Raw genomic sequence first — 19,154 nt, forward strand, 5'->3', positions numbered from 1 at the left:
GGCGTGGGCGTTGGTATGGGGTTGCTACATCTGGTTGTGGGTGCTTGGGTGAGCTTGCTTGTTGCCTGTAGCAGGCGGATTGGCCCTGCTTGTGTGGTCTGTGGTGGGGTGCGGGATGGGTCATCAGCACCTGGGTCCCTTCCCCAGGGGGTTGGGTGTTGAAATGTGGGTAGGTGGGGGCTCGTGTGGGGTGGTGATGTGGTGTGTAGGGTCCTGTGCTCCCAAGGCCCTCCCTCGTGTGGTTAACTGTTGAGGTGTGGGCGGATGTGGGAGAGTGGGTGCTGGCAGGGGGGTGCAGTTGCGGGGGGATGGGGCGGTTTGTGTTGGGTCATCTGCTCCTTGGGCTTGCTTGGTTGTGTGTGTAGCTAAAGCTACTCTTGCATGCACATCATTTGTGCTGGTATGCTTTAGGCATTGGGATAAGCTCTATTGGGTCTAACTTTAGATGTATTGATCCCGTATTTGTTCTAGGTGTAAGCAGGTAGATAATTTATTCATCCCCAGAAGGGGCAATTCAAGTGCCCAGTAGCATAAAAAAGTAGCTAGTAGCTTTTTTTTTTTTTTTTTCTCCACTTGCCTGCACATGCTGTCAAAGGTCAACACTACAAGAAATTTAATCTTTTTAAGACACCAAAGCATGTTTTTAATGCATTTAAATTAATGAATTCATTTTATTGCATAATTGTGACCATCTCCATCCCTCCCTAAGGTGGGGTAAGAAACACTTTATTATAGGGAAGATATAAAAAGAGAAGGCAGTGTTACACCTAAGTGAGGGGGAAGGGAACAGGGAGGAGAGGTTCAAGGTAGAAAATGGAGAGGGTGGGGAAGAGCTTATCATTTCAAAGTGAGCGTGAAATGTGATGTTCTTGTTGTGTATATTGTGCTTATTGTGTTGTGTAATCAAGCCAGTCTGGGGACAAATGTGAAAAGGTTGGCCGAGTGGTTTAAGGCGCTGCACTCAAGAATTTTTTCTTCCGCTGACGTGGGTTTTAATCCCACTGTTGTCATATCTATATTTTCATTTTAACATATTTAATAAGATAAATTCCACCTTTAAAATACATATACGAAAAAAATAAACATTTTAGGGTATTTCCTGGGTTAGGGATAGTGTTAGGGTTAAAAATACATACTATACATGAAAAAAAAAAACATTTCATAAATTTTCATGCGCTGAAATAAATCTGACGGAACTTTAAGTCACGTGGTGCACCTATCACCTCACCTAAACTGGCCAATGAGGGGCGTTGCGTACGGATAGACTGGCAGTCTATTCATGTGTTTCCGTATGAATAGCCACGGCCAAATACAAATGCACCAGTATGTCCTCTTGTCAAAGTTACTCACTCACATATGATGCTGTGAAAAAAAACACATCAGCATCAGTTTAAAAAATCCACTTTTTACAGTGTTGTTCTATGAGTTTTTTACATTTCTCACCATTGTGAATGACAAACTTCAGTACTTTGTAAAATCTCTTTTCCTTTTCTCGGTTAAACTCCACAAAACATGGGCATTTTGATTATTTCGGACGACAGATTCTCAAGCTTCGCTTCCTGCCCTCCATCTGAATTTTGCACTCTCGCTTTGTCATGAGAAACGTGAGTGACGTCATGTCAATCAACAGAACAGGCCATAGACATATACACATTCTATAGGCTGATCCTAAAAACAGCTCGAGGGTACGTTCAATAGCATAGATGTACAGTAATTACACCACAATATATGGGGGTGAGAGGGGTAGTACAGTAGGTCAGCTGCGGGGACACAGACCGTGAATGCCCCCCCCATGACGCCGACACTGGCTTTTTTCTGATCGCCTTCTCTTTTTAAATTTTCATTTGTCGCTTCTACTGTTACGGTGGAAATGAAAGGTTACCTTGTCTTTGGCTTGTAAAAACACCCTCTGCGTTGGTGAGCGAAGAACATCAGACTGAAGAGTTGGTGAATTAATAAAAAATGATTTTAATCTAAACTGAATTAAAGAAGTTCGAAAAACAGAGTGGGGCACAGTTCCTAACACATCAAATATTATTCCCCCCACTGTCCTCCTCCCTCCTCCCCCTGCTACAGATAACAAGAGAAAGGCGGAGGTGAAAGAAGAGGGTGAAGAGACAGTTTCTCCTAGAACAGGACAACCAGTTATCTGGTATCTCCTGATTGTCATGAGTGCAGATGTGCTGAAGGTGTGTGTGTGCGTATGTTGTTTGTGTGTATGAATGGATGTGTATTGGGTGTGTGTGTGTGTGTGACTATGTGAGTGTGTGTAGCATGCGAGTGTGTGAACAGAGGGTGTCTCTGTGTCTGGCCTTGATGATTAGACGTGTTTTGGGAAGTTGACCTGACCCAGAAGGAGAAGTAGAGCAGGAGGCAAGACAGGCACACAATGGAAAGATACAACTTAAGGCATATGATAATGTATATGAGCAAATATATGAGTAAATATATTAATAAACATAACTAACAAGTTTTGCCCTAACACTACTTAGCTGCCTCTCCATGTTTGAATTTTTTGAGTTATGCAGAGGTTGATTTGCGTCACCTGGCTTTGACCGCTTCTCACTGGGCAATTGCCCAGTTGCCCATGTGGTTAATCCGGCCTCGACTACATGTGTTCTACTACATGAACCAGCACGTTGGGGTTTGAGCACCCGAATGATCCTGGGAGCTATGTTGTCAGGGGCTTAATGCCCGCGATGGGGTCCCCAAGGCAAACAGGTCCCAGGTGACGAGTCATACCAAGAGCGATTCAAAGCCACATGACTAGAAAACAGCAAATGAAGTGCATGTCACCCAGATGTTTTGTTATTGGACTTCTGTGCTCGTCACAGATTGTCCATAACAAACACCATGTTCAAGCAAGGGTGTCCATATGTGCACTTGGCACTAGGAGTCCTCAGGGTCAACTCCGTAGTCATGTCGTCAGACTTGGTGGTAAAGAGGGAGCTTTTCCGAAACGCAAGGCTCTCGATTTACCGGTCGATCTTTGTTGCTACCATCACCTATGGTCATGAGCTTTGGGTCATGACCGAAAGCACAAGATCGCTGGTACGGTAGATATATTTGCTCATTAAACTTAAGTACCAGTAGGGGGTCGCTCAAGGGCCGCCAGTGGACAACTCTAAATAGAGAAGTCAATGTTCCTATTATGTATTAAAGCCCATGCATATTCTCCCTGACCAGTTAACAATATCCTACCACTTACTTTACGTTTAAAATTCACACATGACTAAGATGTGGAAGAAGATATTTACAGAATTCAAAAAAAGCTATTTAACATGTGCACATTAATCTGTGATCAAACCTACTTTGTCTTTTTACCTTGAATACTGGTGTTCTCCCTGGAGAGTTTGTCTCGGTCTCGACAACAAAGCAATTTTAAACATTTAGTGTCTGTCTCCATTTAGTGCTCCTTCCTCTCACTCTTGAACATCCATAGTATAACTTGAGCGGGTGTTACACACACAGCTATGGGCTGAGAAATAAATTACACATCCTGTCTGATAATAGCCATCACACATTATCACACAAATAGGTTGGTTTAAAGTTGCACCACGCTGTGGTACAACCTATGAATTAGTAAAACCTGTAAGTATAATCTATACAGCAAAAGTAGCCAATTTTTCAGAAAATGAAGCTGCTCATACACACGGTTTTATTTAACAACACTCTTATCCATCTGGTCAAGTGTGAAATGAGAAAAGGTAACCACAAAGGGTTATAGAAGAGACTGATGCATTATTGTACCTCTAATGCTATTCCTGCTTTCATGAAGGATTCACTCGGCTTTTTATTTATGCTTGACTAAAGTGCTAACCTGGTGAATCCTTTCCGAATAATTACATTTACATATCCAGAATTATCTGCTGCTCTTACTTCGCTTACTCACAATGCAGCTGTGCAAAGGTTGAATACACTTGGTACCATTTAAAAAATACAATAGCTGCACGCAATAAGCAGTTACTCCAGCGACAGCCTCCTTTATGATAAAGAGGAGGTGGGAAGTGCCATGGAAGTGAATAAAAAAAAATGTTCTGATTTTAGTCATTGTCAGCAGATAACCTCATATCGTTTTTTCTGATATATTCCCATTGGGTATTAATATTTATTAAAGAGCCATAGCAACAATCCTGAACAAGGTGATGCATACTGCCCCCTACTGACACGGAGGTCCACCTACATTATCTAATCAAGTGGTTATGGTTACATTATTATTGTTTATTTATAGTAAAACTAACATCTACAAACAACCTGATCTTTTAACAAGACTATTGTGCTGTTGGGTTGTTAAAATCTGCCAAAGAATAGGTTTAGAGGTTTGCATATCTGACATGCACAAGGTCACTAGTTTATGCTGAGCTGGATGTTCATATATTCTAGAGTTTTCCATCTGCTTTTGAGAGCACATGAGTAAGACTTTCCACAGCTGGTGTAACAGGCTGTTAGTGGCTTCTGTGTGTTAGGTTCCCAATACCAACATATATGGCTTTGTTGAGTTCAAGCTTAGTAAGTTAAGTAGAGCAGAAACCCTGCATAGCTGCGTTGGTGGGATGGCTGATTATGTTAAAATCTCAGGACACGAAGACTATAAACCTGTCAGCATGTGGCACAGAGGTGGCTGAATCCGCAGATTGCTTCTAGCAGGGAGGAGATGCTCAAAAAAAGAACAATTCTAGCCACTTTGTTGGCAAAGTGAAGTGGGTTGCTGTTTAGAGTAAAAATAGAAGTTGTTCTTTAAGTTTGTCTTTTTACCTACACCTGCAAAAGCATTAAGATAAAGATGCTTTATCAGTTGCAGAATTCACACATTAAGATAAAAAAAAATCAAATAGAACATTCCTTGAACTCTGCTGCCTCAAGCTTCGCCTCCAACGCCGCCATCTCTTTAAACTTGAAAACCTAAACTCTTTTGTGTTGTTAATCTTTGTATTGTTGTCCTAATCTTAATAATGTTCATTAATATGCACTGACCTTTTTAAATAAACTCCAACTCCACCCTAAACGCCACATCATACTCAACTCCATCTGAAGTCCCTTATCTTCATCATAAATTTGCACTTAGAGCTCCACCTCAAGCAATGCCTCAAACCCCGCCTCCAACGCATCAGAAATGTAATCACGTTTGTAACAGGAAATTTGACTTTTTCATTGACGTCAAATCTTCAGAATAAAAGTTTTGTTTCACTCTCTGAAACTCCAAAACATATTTTTTCTCAAAAACACAGTACAATGAAAGTTCGTTTTTTAAGTAATTTTTTAAAATCTAAATATTTTAAGGTAAAACGATCTGAGATAATTGTCTTTATATCAGAAAATGAAGCCAGGAATTGTAAAACTCTCTTTGAAAGAAAAACAAAAGCAGAAACAAAAGCTTGACTTCATTAATACATTTCAACTTTGAAGGAAAGAAAGTGGACATTTTGTTAAAAATAAATACATTTTAAAAAGTACAAATCTCAGAGACTGAAAAGTTGAACATTGTTTTATCATAAACAAAAAATGTTTTTAGAGGTGAGGAAGAAAGTGAACACAATCCAGGTTTTAAATATTGCAACGCGGTCAGGTTCTCAGGATAGTTAAGCATTTTGTTAGGTGCTTTTAAATCTATTGATGTATTTCAGGAGTTTTTACCCGTCATTGGTATTTTTGCGCAAAAGCTGTTAATGAAGAAATTAACCTGTGATGTTTTTTTTTTAATCTTTGTAACTAATATTGAGCTTTTGTTTTTGTTTTAAGAGTAAATTAAATAGAGATCTAACAACGTGATCTAATGCTGCATTCCAAACTGAGAACTGTGTCTTGGAACGTCACCTGAAGATCAACTCAGTTGAACTTGGAGATCGGACATTTTGGCTCAAATATGAGTTCCGAGTTGCCTTGAACGCAGAATTACGTGTTTCTTAGACAGCTCGTTTCTTAAATAGCTACATTCTGTTCCAAACTACAGGACCATGAGTTGGGAGTCATCAGCTTTCCCCACACAACCAAAGAGTTTTGAATATTAAACCAGTTTGATATTTACGATTTTTGCCCTGACCACTTTCAGAGCAATTATCTGGACAAATTCACTCTGGATCATCTGATAGGATAATCTTATAAGACATTAAACCTGAACTTCTTTTATATCTTGCCTTTTTTTCCTGATTTGGCTCAACTGTCTGATAATCCTTCTATTCTGTTCAAACCTTTCAGGTGATTCAGTTCTTTAGTGCTAAAGACCAGGATCTACCAAGTGCTGGACAACAGTTTTCCTTTAGATCGCCAAAAGATGACATCAAAAACAAGAATTTCACGATCCGGGACTTTGGAAGTAAGTATTGCTGCTGTTTTAAATATAAGTTAAAGAAAATATGTTGCTGGATAGTTGACAATTAATAAGTAAAGCATTGTGGTATTGTTTGGATTCTTGGGAGAAGAGGGGTTTCAGACAGTTTCTGTTGTTAGACAAAGTGACACTCATCCAACCAGTGTTAGTTTTCCCCATAGAATATAGTCATCCAATGGATGATGTCTTTCATTATATAAAATAAAACACTGCCTGCTTAAAGTATAAAGACTGAGTCCACGTTAAGCAAGTTGGAACACTGTATTGTTGCAAGTTGACACTTTTGTGGTGTCATTTAAACTTCCTCAACAGTCAAGACTACCAAGTGCGTCTCACTTTTGCTGCACACAGTTTTATATCTCAACCGATAGAAATGTCTTTGAGATCATTTTGACAAATCAAAAGAGAAGACTTTTTTACCTCCCTGTATTACATCTTAGCATACAAGTCCCTTCACTGATTCAAATAGCATTATTTGACCCTAAGGTTTATACTTGTTAGCAGGGGTGGACTGGCCATCTGGTATACCGGGCATTGTCCCGGTGGGCCATCAACCCAATGTGGGCCAGTCCGGTCCGCTACGTTTTTTTTTTGGCAAGTGAATGGGGTCAGACATGCTAACAGGTGGCTAAAAATGGTCCAAGAGTGGCAAAAAATGATCCAAGAGTGGCAAAAACGTGGCAAGAAAAGAGTGAAAAGTGAATGAAATGGGCCAAGAGCAGTCAAGAGTGGTCAAAAAATGGGCAAATAAAGAAGAACCAGGTGGTATGTAATGGAAAAGGGTTGCTTAAATGGGCAAAATGTGGCAAATAATAATAGAAAAAGGGCACAAATGTGGAGTAAAAAGAGGCTAAATGTAGGGAATAAACGAAACAAGAGGTATTTATTGAGTAAACGTTAGGTTATGTGGATGAAAAGTGGCCACAATTTTGATAAAATTGTGCCAGAGCCATTCACCGGAGAGCCCACCTCCACCCCCTACCCATTTTGGAAAATGCAGTGATGATGTCATCCGTTTGTTCCAATGTTCTGATCCAATCCCTGTAGAGCTCACCCCCACATCCCACCTATTTTGGAACATTGGAATATTAGAACATTAAAACATTGGTCCTACCTCTACAGTGATGATGTCAGCAGTCCTACCTCCAAAGTAGTATCAATGTGTTCAAATTTTTTTGTAACGTGTTTAGGCCCTCAAAAATGTGTTCACTTTCAAAAGAGGTCCATTACAATAGGGTCCTATGTATGTTGCTTGGGCCCTAATTAAGACAAAGATCCACATGTTGAGCGTCACTGACTTAATAACGGCTTCTACATGGTGTCCGCTGACAATGTAGTGGGCTGGTCTGGACACAAAATGCCAGGGCTGAATTTTTGTCCCAGTCCACCCCTGCTTGTTTGTAACATTAAGATTGTAATAGAATTAGGAAAATAAATTAAATGTATCCGTTTTACATTGATTGTACTTGTGTTGGCTGCTTTTAGAGCCATAATAAGAGAGCAAAACCAGTGTGGCATGCTGCAGTGCTAAAAATAAGCCTGAATCCATGCAAACCCTATGATAAGGCTACACATGCTACTCTACTCCATGCCCTGGCTGGACCCTTTGAAGTTCACCCAGATAGACTGTTAATATAAAAGTAGGACAAGGCAGGATGAAGGCAGAAAAACTAATTCATTCACCATCCTTGAGGAGCCCCAGTCCTCAACCTGGGATTAGTTCTACCCTGTGGTCAGAGTGTTTCACACTTTCCCGACTGCCTTGGAAGCTCACTCTCCAGACATCTGATAAGCAGGGACAGTGAAAGCAAACACCACAGGCGGTGTAGGAAGCCTGGGCTAGAAGGAGGAGAGAGAACACAAACAAGGGGAAAAAAAATGCTGTTGTGCACAACATGCAAGATGTGTTAAAATGCCTGACCTCTTGTCAAGAGAAAGTGGCAGGCTTTGTCAGAACGACAAACCGGCTTTGACAGGGGTCAGAGAGTTGAGCTATCGTCGACAGATGCAGCCAGGTTCAACCTGACACAGTTCCTCTCCCTCGTATTCATTGTCAACCTCAATTCAACTCGAAGTCCTTACATCTTTCTTTTGTGTGTGTGTTTTGTTTTTTACCTCTATTACATATCAGCGTTTTGCTGCTGGTGTGATCTCACCGGTGTAAAAGACGCAGCACTGTAAAAAAGATCTCTCACAGTTCAACTGAATATACTTTCAGGAAAGGCCTAGAGTGGGTGTGATGAACTCAAATTTTTGACCAAATTGTCATTTTAAGGGTAACTTGAGGGCTTGCAAAGCTGCCTCACAGCCACAAAGTCAGCACAGTAGATCTTCTGATGCCACACTTTCCTCTAATGCATTTCTTATCGAATACGCAACAATCAAAGCTTAGAAATGACTTCAATTAAAGTATTTTTGTGTACGGTATTTGCATAATGTTGACCCACTTCTTCCATCCTACTCTTCCAGACAACACAGCTGGGATTGTAACAAAGCGGATTGGCTTTAGACGACGATTGCAAGAGATTTACCATCTTCCGGTTGTGATCGACGACAACGGCTACCCACCCAAAAGCAGCACAGGCACCCTGACCATCCGTGTGTGTGGCTGTGAATCCGATGGTTCACTGCTGACCTGCAGCGCGGAGGCCATCTTTCTTCCTGTGGGCCTAAGCACAGGAGCTCTTATTGCCATCCTTCTATGCATCATCATTCTGTTAGGTGAGATGTCCTTTCTTCTGGTCATAGTATTTGCGGTGTGGCACAACAGGAAGTGCAAAACAAAAATGTGCTTTCTTGTGTTTTAAGCATCGTAACGTTCTGGGCTCCCAGGTGGATTTAATATGGATTATTTGTGTCCTCACCTTATATTGTACAAAACACAGTGTTGACATTTTAGAAAATATCAAATATTTGTTCATTTTGAACCAGTATTTAGTGCAGTGGTTCCTGACCTTTTTTGGATTGTGATACCATTTTGATATCAAAAACTTATGGCAACTCAAAGTAAATTTTTGTTCTAGAATTAGTTTCATGTTTGAGCTCAGATATTTATTTATTTTTACTGCATTTTAGTTGAACTAGATTTATATTTCACAAAATGAAAGTATAGAAATACAGTTGTTTAACATTGTGTTATTTTAATTAAAAAATAAATTAAAAAAATTTAAAAATGTTTTAAACTAGAGGCAACACCACATGGGGTCCCGACCCCAAGGTTGAAAAACCCAGATTAATTTTAGTTTTTGTCATTTCCGGTCATCTCATGCTTGCGGTGGGACCAAAACTGACTCCTCATTTGTTCATTTTTCACTCTCTCGCTCTCTCTCTCTAGTATCCCCTGTCATGCCACTGCGTACCCCCATTTGAGAAAAACTGGTTTAGTTCACTGGATTGTTGCATTTGGTTCCCTAGTAAGGTTTGTGGCTGCATGAAATGCTGTCATCAAAGTGTACCAATTATTGTACTACCAGCAGGAAAACACCCTAACCCTTAATCAACACTCAGTAAGTGCAGGAACACACACACACACACACACACACACACACTGCAGGGAGGTGCAGGATAACGAACTGTGGGTGAGAAAATCAGGGGTGGAGTCTTAATCAGCACTATGCTGGCTGTAAAGAACTAAGGTTGATAACAAGTGTGAAGCAGTAGAGGCCCCAAACAGAGCTCTGGTAAAGTAGTAAAACAACAATAATAAGAGTGTGGGAGCACAGAATAACACAGAAACCTCCAGGTGTTAAAGCAGATCCAACATAAAGAAAAAAAAAAAAATGAAGGCACAGGAAGCTTTGCAAAGATGGAGTTGGTACGTTGTGAGTTACACGTTTAATTACCATTCCAATATGAATTTCTAATTCACTGAGACGGCGAGGAGGGCAGGAGGGAGGGAGGGAGTCATGGCTCTATAAAACATATCCCAATCTCTCCACGTGGTGGTTGACTCTTCAAGCTTCAGCTTTAACATTTCCCACAAGGTCAGGGCTGTAAAACCCGCCTTTAATTCCCTGCTAATAATATCTCCACTCATTTGCATAGGCAGGAGGAAGTAAATGTAGGTTTATGGTGTCATTTTCTAAATTATGAATATGGGATGACTGGTTGTTAAAGGTGTTCTCAATGACTCCAGAATTTAGTCCAGACCTTTGGCTCTACTTGTATTTACTCTTCAGGGTCAATGTATTTTATAACCTTACAAACCGGTCTGCAAACCGTATCTCATTAGCAGTGAATTTAAAGGAGCATGGAATTCATCAGCTGAGCTCTATTGCTTTTCGGTGCAATCGAAGGTTAAAGAGGTTTGTATTAGAGCCTAGGTTCCCAAAGCGGGGTACACAAATTGTCAAAACACAGTGACATAACTGGAAACTAGAATATAAATAGAGTAGTAGTCAGGAGCCTCTATGCATTGCAACAAATTACACATTGACCTCTGTAAGACTAACCTCTAGTGGTGACAGAGAAACAATCTTATCAAAAAAGTGCAAATATGGCAAGAGCTACATTGCTTTGCACCAGCCCAGAGGTCAGCAACCTTTATCACTAAAAGAGCCATTTGGACCTGTTTCCCAGATAAGAAAGCAGTAGCCATAAACCCTTTTGGCATTTAAAATGAAGTTAAAACTGCATATATTTTTTTTTTTACCTTTATGCTGTATGTAAGCAAACTATATTGCATTTATGAAATCAATTTACTGCTATAGAGAAAATTAAGTTACATTTGTCCATGTAACAAAAATATTTTTAACTCATAAAATAAAAAAAAATAAAAAAGGTGCTGGGTTGAAGGTCATCATTAAATAAAATACTAAATCTCCATTCTTGTATTTAAAAACAAACAGCAGAACAGGGAGGTGCACATTCCTGATTTTCTGCACAATTTCATTCTTTTAAAGTCCGTGAACTTAAGAGATGTTGTGAAATGTTAATGAATGATTATTTTATATATTCTCCATCTGGGAATGGCTTCCAGTGCCTCATTATTTCCTGAGCGGCCACAAAACTAGCATATATAGTATAGTTGAGTTTGTAGTCTTCATACACATATTTTTGTTCAGACCAACCGTATTTGTCATCAAATATTAAACCAGTCTCGTCAGAAGTGAAAGCAAATTAATTTCCCCACGTAGCATTAAACATTCCGTTGCCTTCAGCCACTTTTATTTTCTTAAATGTATCCATAGCTGATTATACCTGGGGTCGGAAAATTACAGAAATTGTGATTTGATATTTTATTAATTTTGATTTTATTTGATACTCCTCAAATTTAACATTACATTTCAAAAACAAATAAACCAAATTTTAATTAAATACTAGTCTCTTGAACAGGTCGAAGGACATATGACAAGAATAGTACTATTTCTCAGTGTAATTTATTCTAGCCAGGCACAAGCAACGTTTAGTAGACTTATCCCACACGCAGGTGGCCGGAGGAAAAGCCTGTGTCTCTGTGTATCTTCATGAATAAATACACACTCAGCCATAGGGAGCCATAGCAGAGGGATGAAAGAGCCACACTTGGCTCTGGAGCCATGTGGGGCAGACCTCTGCGCTAGCCAATCGAATTTGATGCCCTTTGCCATCACGTACTTGTGTGGAAGGGGATTTTCAGCTTCGACAAACATTACAACAAAACACAGAACAAACGTGGAGAACAATTTAAGGCTCAGACTCTCTTAAATATAGCCAAAGATTAGAGTCCTGTACGTCTCAACCTCACCCTTCTCATTAAAGTTGTAGTGAGTTGTATTTCACAGTTTCAGGGTCATATATATGTTGTATTACTGGTATATGTTGAATACAGAAAGTGTTTATTTTTACGGTTGCCATACTGACAACCCCCGGTGCTATTGGTACGGTTACCGAAGTACAAGTACGTAGCATCTTAGGGTTTGGGTTAGGTTATAACCCAATATCGCAACAATTTTTGGAGTTAGGTTTAGTGTTAGTCAAGCAACCTAAACTGGCCAATGACTGACCTATCACGTGACCTAAAGCGGCCAAATAAGGGCGTTGCGTACAGATAGAATGTTGGTATATTGATACGGCAGTCATACGGATAGCCACTGCCTTCAATCAACAAATGTTTGGCCGTGTTTTCCAAAATAAAAGACATTGTTTCTCATTGAAAATTTCACTAGGCTAATTAATTAAATAAATTCAGTGATAATTCTGAATAGGATGTTGATTGTGTGTTTACAGAATCTTCTTTTTTATTATCTATTATTCTTAAATAGAATAGGTAAAATTTAAAGACAAATTTCATTGCAGGGCAACATTGTATAGTGACCTTGAAAACGGGAACAAGCGGGTCAGAAAATGGATGGATGGATGGGCAACATTGAATATGACATTGCATTATTATGTTTTTTAAGTGTGCAGGAGTAGGGGGGACATGGCTTCAGGTTAACATTCTTAAGGGGTACGGAACTGTGGAAAGTTAGGGAAACACTGCATTAGAGCTGTGTTGGCGCGTTTACCTTAGAATTTAGGGACGCTTTTAAAGTTCGGAGTTGAGGATGATGCTGAACTGTCACGCTGTCCATGAGAACCATTGGCTAAGAACATTTAAGCTATTTCTTTCAGCTAGTGAGGTTTGCCTGGAAGAAATGTCAGGATGACCCACTTGTCCTGTGAGAAGAACTAATGAGGCAAATTCACCAAACCACTGCCAGACTTTCATTTACCACTGCTCCCTGCGAACTGACATGGATAGGCTAGACGTAATTACAAGCTGTGTTGAGACAGGATGCCCTGTAATAACCTTCTGCTGTTGGAGTCTATGAGGGTTCCACTAGGGGGAGCTAACACACTTTAATACAGGTTATCAACAGTGAAAGGATAGACCAAGGAACACAGTTTGAAAAGGAGAGACCTACTTAAAATGCTGATGAAAATATGGAATCTTGTATGGAGTCTTTTATGTGGATGGTCTCACCTTTTTTCTAGATCATTCCTCCAAAAAAAAAAAAAAAAAAAGAAATAGAAAACTAGAATATGATTTTCCCTTAAATGTTCCAAGAAATCATCAGAAATTTTTGCAGTGGCACATATTTTTCTAAGTTTATGTCCCAGAAGGCCTTCTTTAACAGGTGAAATGACTAGAACATATCAAACTAGCCTGAATCTACATGCTAATTGTAGCTAAAGCATGCATTGCCAATGTGACTCAAAAGAGAATAATGCTGGATGTCAAGAATTTGAATGAATCAGTAAAATAACCATTGTAAGGCAAATTTCAGCTAGCTAACATGCTTAGAATGACTATGCTAGACATGGGCAGATGTGGCCCTCGGTTTAATTTTGTGCAGCCCCCAAAAGTAAACTCACAAAATGACTTGATTAAACAAACAAAATGCCAGAAAAATACCCAATATGTGCACCAAAAATCGGAAGACGACCACAAAAATACACAAAAAATGATTTTAACACAAAATGACTCCAAAATCGCACAGAATGACAAAACTATCCAAAATACAGAAAATGACTCCTAAAACACACGACAACAGAAATACACAAATTGACTCTCAAAACTGCACACAACAACAAAAACACAAAGAAATACAGAATGACAACAAAAATACACGAAGAGTGCAAAAACACACAAGATGTGAAAAATAACAGATAAACATGTACAACAAAAACACACAATGACTCCATAACTACACAAAAAGATTACAAAAATAACAATGAAATATACAAAACGACCACAAAAACCCATTTTTTCCCCTTCTATTAATGTTCAGATGGGTTATCGTTCTAAATGCTGACATGAATGTTCTTAATTGGCCCTCGAATCTGGCGGTCACATTTTTGTGGCCCCGCTGTGGACTATGCTTTTGCTATATGCTTATAGCTCACTTTGGCAGGTTAAAACTAGTTCAGTAATAATTAGAAGTATGTCTTTCTGCAGAGGATGAGTTGTGGAGGAACAAAAACATTGAAGCAGAGAGTTTGACGGTTCAGATTAATGATGAAAGTCAAGGGATGTCCTTCCATCGTTTTAGGACCGTTTGGAAAGCCATAACTATTTTCACTGATAGACCTATAAATATTTTAGGCTCGACTGTAGTGGTTGACTCAAGGCTGACAGATTGATATTAAATACCTTCAGCGATGTTGCCAGAGAGGTCACACCTGATGTCTTCATGTTTACAATCCAACGTGGAGCAGCTTGAATTTAAAGCTTAGCCAATGGTTGGAATGCGAAGCAAAGCAGTCCGTGTACCGTTCATTCTTTGGTTTTTCCGTTTTAAAACCAAATCAAAAACCAGACGAGAAGCGTTTTTCTGTTTTGAAATTAAATCTTCCATTTGTGTGATTCTGGGGAAACTATGGACGAGAGCTTCATGGTTTAAGCTCACCCCACAGAGGGGACCCACAGATGGGGGCGGCCCACCAGGAGATTTATAACACTACGTCTGGTTCCTTTAATCACATATCATGTGCATGTTTTACGTAATATCCTTTTTTCTTTTATGTATTAATAAAGCTTTAACTCACCAGTTCATCAGTAATGTGATTTATGTTTTTGCACTTTTTTCCCTGGGAGTAAAAGTTCCTTCCCGCCCTCCCTGTCTGTGTGGTGAGATTAAAACATGAAGCTTTCGTCCTAGTTTCCCTTAAATATCCAAATATCACACAAACAGACCAAGAACATAAAAATGCCGCTTGTCTGGTTTTTGATTTTTCTGTATTTATGTTTTGGTTTTAAGTCAGTAAAACAAAATAACCACACTGTTTATTTGTTATTTTGATTTGGTTTTAAAACGAAATATCTGAAGAATGAAGGTTACACGAATTCAAAGATCCACGTTGCACATGTGGTTTGGATTCAGGCAGTGTCTGACACACTTCTCCATTTGTTTCCTCAGTCATCGTGGTCCTCTACGTGGGCTTGAGGAAGCAGAAGAAAAAGGAAACCTTGATGTCGTCCAAAGAGGACATACGGGATAACGTGATCCACTACGATGACGAAGGCGGCGGGGAAGAGGACACGCACGCCTTCGACATGGGGACGCTTCGTAATCCCAAGGTTGTGAAAGAGAACTTGTTTCGCAGGGATGTCAAACCTGAGTCGAAGCGAGCCGGTCCCAGGCCGGCCGTCTCTCAAGACAGCGCCGACATCCGAGACTTCATCAACCAGCGTCTCAAAGAGCATGATGTGGACAACTCGGCGCCGCCCTATGACTCTCTGGCCACGTACGCCTACGAGGGCGATGGCTCCGTGGCCGAGTCCCTCAGTTCCATCGAGTCTGTGGCAATAGACCCAGAGCAAGACTATGATTACCTCAGTGACTGGGGGCCCCGCTTTAAGACGTTAGCAGGAATATTTGGGGAACAGTCAGAGACTCAGTCGGACTCGATGGCAAAGGACAACACACAGTGATGTAACACAGACTTTGTTTTTTAACAGTGACACCAGTTTCTGCCATTTTCCACCATGCTCATCGCTACATTTTCCATGTTGTACTTCACAGACCTCATCACCAAAATAGTCAAAGCAGAAACGGGACAACGTGTGGCCACATGAGTAGATGAGCAAACGCTGTTTCTCATTTGTTTGTTTTTTTCTTTTAGTTTCCTCTATGGGATAACACAAGCATCCTTTAAAGTGCCTCAATATGATCCTTTCGTTCTTGATTTTACGCAGTGATTTTTATTTTTTATTGTTTAATCAGAACTATAAAGGCTTAAAATTACACTGATTCCGTCGACCAATGGCAGCCAGGTTAGGACAATGAGGTGGCCTGGGTTTGGCCAAAGATGTTTTGAATGTTATTTATTGTTCTTATTTATTTATTTGCAGTTTTACTTAGAGTTTTTGCCTATTTATCTATTTATCTTCAAGTCATCGATCTGTATTTTTTTATATTTTGAGACACCCGAAGATTTTGTAACTATGGCCCACATGAAAATGTACATTTCCTTTAAGTGGGTCCTGTGAATAGACTAGAGATGTAAAAAGGAAAAAAAATAAAAAATAGGGCTAAATTCCTACTGTTCAGTCATGTATTAAACACTGTTTTCTTTTTTTAAATAAACTGCGCTTGGGCAAAATGGCTCATTTTTTGTCTTTCCTTTTCCAAGTGAGTCCATCATTGAAAAATGACTGAAAATGTATAAAATAAATCAAGTACTACAACTTAGATAATCATAGCTTGTTCGAAAGTGTGCAAGTTGAAGTTCGAAAAATTGTAAAGTTTTGCTTTTCCTTTTCCCTTTTTTTCCTTAATTTCAGCCGGAATGTGCTTGGAAAACAAATCAGAAGGGAAGAAAAGAAATATTTTCGTTCCGTTTCTGTCTTGTGTGAATTCAAAATGTTTTTTTTTTAAACATTTGTTTGACCTTTTATTAGTGATACGGCAAAACGGTTGGACTGAATGGACGTGATGACTGGTGTGGATCAGGTTTAATTTTTAAAAGTCTAAAATACACGACAAAGGACACATGATTGGCTGTTGAAGCTGCTGATTAGGCCTCTCACGATCAGATAAAACATAAGAGGCCTGGAAAAGCCTCTTTGCTTTATAAAATACTGCAGTATATGCAGTTAGACGGCCTCTACTGAACACGTGCAGAGAACTTAAAGTGCAACTAGCACCGCCGCGCATCAGCAAAACAAAAAAAAAAGCATTACAGTGGGAATTTTGCTGAACTCCGTCCCCTAGAGTCCGAATAGCTATTGTGCAGGTGAAACACCAAAAGCATAATCTTACCCAGAAGAAACCAATGACGACCGCAGTTGTTTGAACAATAATCAGCCAGTCTCGTTATTGTCAGTTAAAAAATATTGTCAACAAAAACTATGATGGAAAGTCAACCAACTTAACACTATAACCAAAGTTGTTTTTTTAAAGACAAAATGTAAGTATTTTTACCTTTTGGCTAACTTCAAAGCAAACTGGGACGTATGAGGCTTTGGTAATGATAGGAGTTTGACACCCTAGATCAAAAAGTGTTTTTACACAGACTGATTCGTTTGCTTGGATAGTCTGTATCGTTTGGGCGGTGTGAACACGCAAACTAAGCCGAGAGCGGATCAAAAAGGTAAATTCTAGAGTGATTGTTTCTGTCGGTCTCGAAGCGTTTCCAATCAAAGTCTTGAGCGGTTAGGTACGCCATGAACGCAAAGTGTGCAAGATGATGTAGAGTGCACAGCATTGTGGGTGGTGAGGAAAACTGGCCTTAAAACCACGGCAACTTGTTGCTGCTCCATTGTTGAATGAAGTTAGGGTGACCAGACGTCCCGATTTACCCGGGACAGTCCCGGTTTTCAGAGTTACGTCTCATATTCCGTTCGATTTCCCCCAAAGTACTGATTTGTCCCAGTTTTTCACAAACTGGGACCGTTTTTCCCGTTTATTAAGAAATAAACGTCTGTTGCCGCTGACAGAAAAGACCCTGAAAGCATTTTTGCTTAAAAATCACTGTGGACTGTGAGCTGTCAATCACAACAGTTGTCATAGTAGTGCTTGCAATATAAACCAATTAAAAAGCAACTCGATGTTGATTGATTGATGGCATTGACATTACTTGTTCGCTAACTCTCTTGCTTTCTCCTTCAACATGCCAAAAAGAAAAAAAAAGTTTTTTTTGATTATTTTAAACAATTTTATGTTAACTTAAAATGTTTTTTTTTTTTTTTTTGGACTGATGGCTATTTCCTGGGTTAGGGTTCGAGATAGGGACAGGGTTACGGTTAAGGTGAGTGTTAGGGCTAAAATAAAACTGAACTATAGCTAGAAGGACACGGGTCCAGCAGTAACAAAACTACCGGCATTCGGCTTCGACTGCGCATGCACACAAGAAGTGTTGGTGTCGTGAAAAATAATCCTACGGGTAAAAGCCTCCTACAGGCAAATGCGCACCAATAGCATTGTAAATATTTACACATATATGTACAATATTTTGCTACCTTAAATTTTCCAACTGTGTTAAACCTTAATTCTAACCCTAACCCTAAAAATTAAAGGAAGGATTCTTCCTTTTTTTCAACATGACGGACGCACATGTGCAGTTCGCCAGGTGCGCATGCCCATGGTCTACCATAGGAAACTTTCACGTTAGGTTTATTCTACACTACACTGGAACTATAGTCAGGTTTGTATGAGGTCTGGGTCTGGACCAATAGCAACAGTCTTAAATTTAAGTGACCTTTTTCATTAAAAAAAAAAAAATCTCTCATCTTCTCTGGTTAAATGACTCTACCGGTTTTGAGTTTTAACAATCTGGTCACCCTAAATATAGTGAAAGAACAAACAGAAAAGGCAAAAGTCTCTGCACACTCTTAAATGCTTGGTTTCAGCCATAGGTGAGAGCCTCTTCTTCGGGTTTCAGTTTTAATGCCTAGAGAAGTCTCTACTTTATTAACGGTGCCTTCAAGTGGTTAGCTCATGTAACTGCATCAGATATGGATCAGAAGTTGTGCTTGTGAAAGCACCCTAAAAGGTGAAGTCCAGCTTCATATTATAAAGAATTTTTTTCAACAGTTCGATGCCATAAAAAGAAAATCAAGCCCTGATACAAAATGTAGTTGGAGACCTTTGCCGTATCTTTAAAGCAGGCTTAAAGTCATCATTTACAAGCTTTGTAGAGATGTTTGAAAAAGTGTGATGTCTGAATAAATGTTCAAACTTTCTGTCTGTAAGGACAACTCGGGCATTTTTTAAGTTTTATCCTCCCCAAAAAAGGGGAAAAAACAGCGCTACAATAATGCTTACACAATCGATTTTCACCAATTTAGGTCTCACACAGGGGGGCAAAAAGACAAAAGACAGCATTTAGAGGAAAAGAAAAATGACAAAAGGAGCTGCAGCCA

The 19,154-nt window shown here is 39.6% G+C and overlaps 1 protein-coding gene across 1 annotated transcript in view; it reads left to right on the plus strand.

Annotated features, from left to right (window-relative positions):
* The window catches only part of LOC114454568 (cadherin-12-like), a 70,248-nt gene extending 54,192 nt beyond the window's left edge, over nt 1–16,056 (plus strand). The window contains exons 6-8 of the mRNA XM_028435118.1: nt 6,196–6,313; nt 8,798–9,049; nt 15,208–16,056. Of these exons, the coding sequence (XP_028290919.1) occupies nt 6,196–6,313; nt 8,798–9,049; nt 15,208–15,722 (885 nt within the window). The 3' untranslated portion in view covers nt 15,723–16,056. The remainder of the gene's footprint in view (nt 1–6,195; nt 6,314–8,797; nt 9,050–15,207) is intronic.
* The last annotated feature ends 3,098 nt before the right edge of the window (nt 16,057–19,154 follow it).

This window comes from Gouania willdenowi, chromosome 20, assembly GCF_900634775.1.
Source record: "Gouania willdenowi chromosome 20, fGouWil2.1, whole genome shotgun sequence".
Classification (NCBI taxonomy): domain Eukaryota; kingdom Metazoa; phylum Chordata; class Actinopteri; order Blenniiformes; family Gobiesocidae; genus Gouania; species Gouania willdenowi.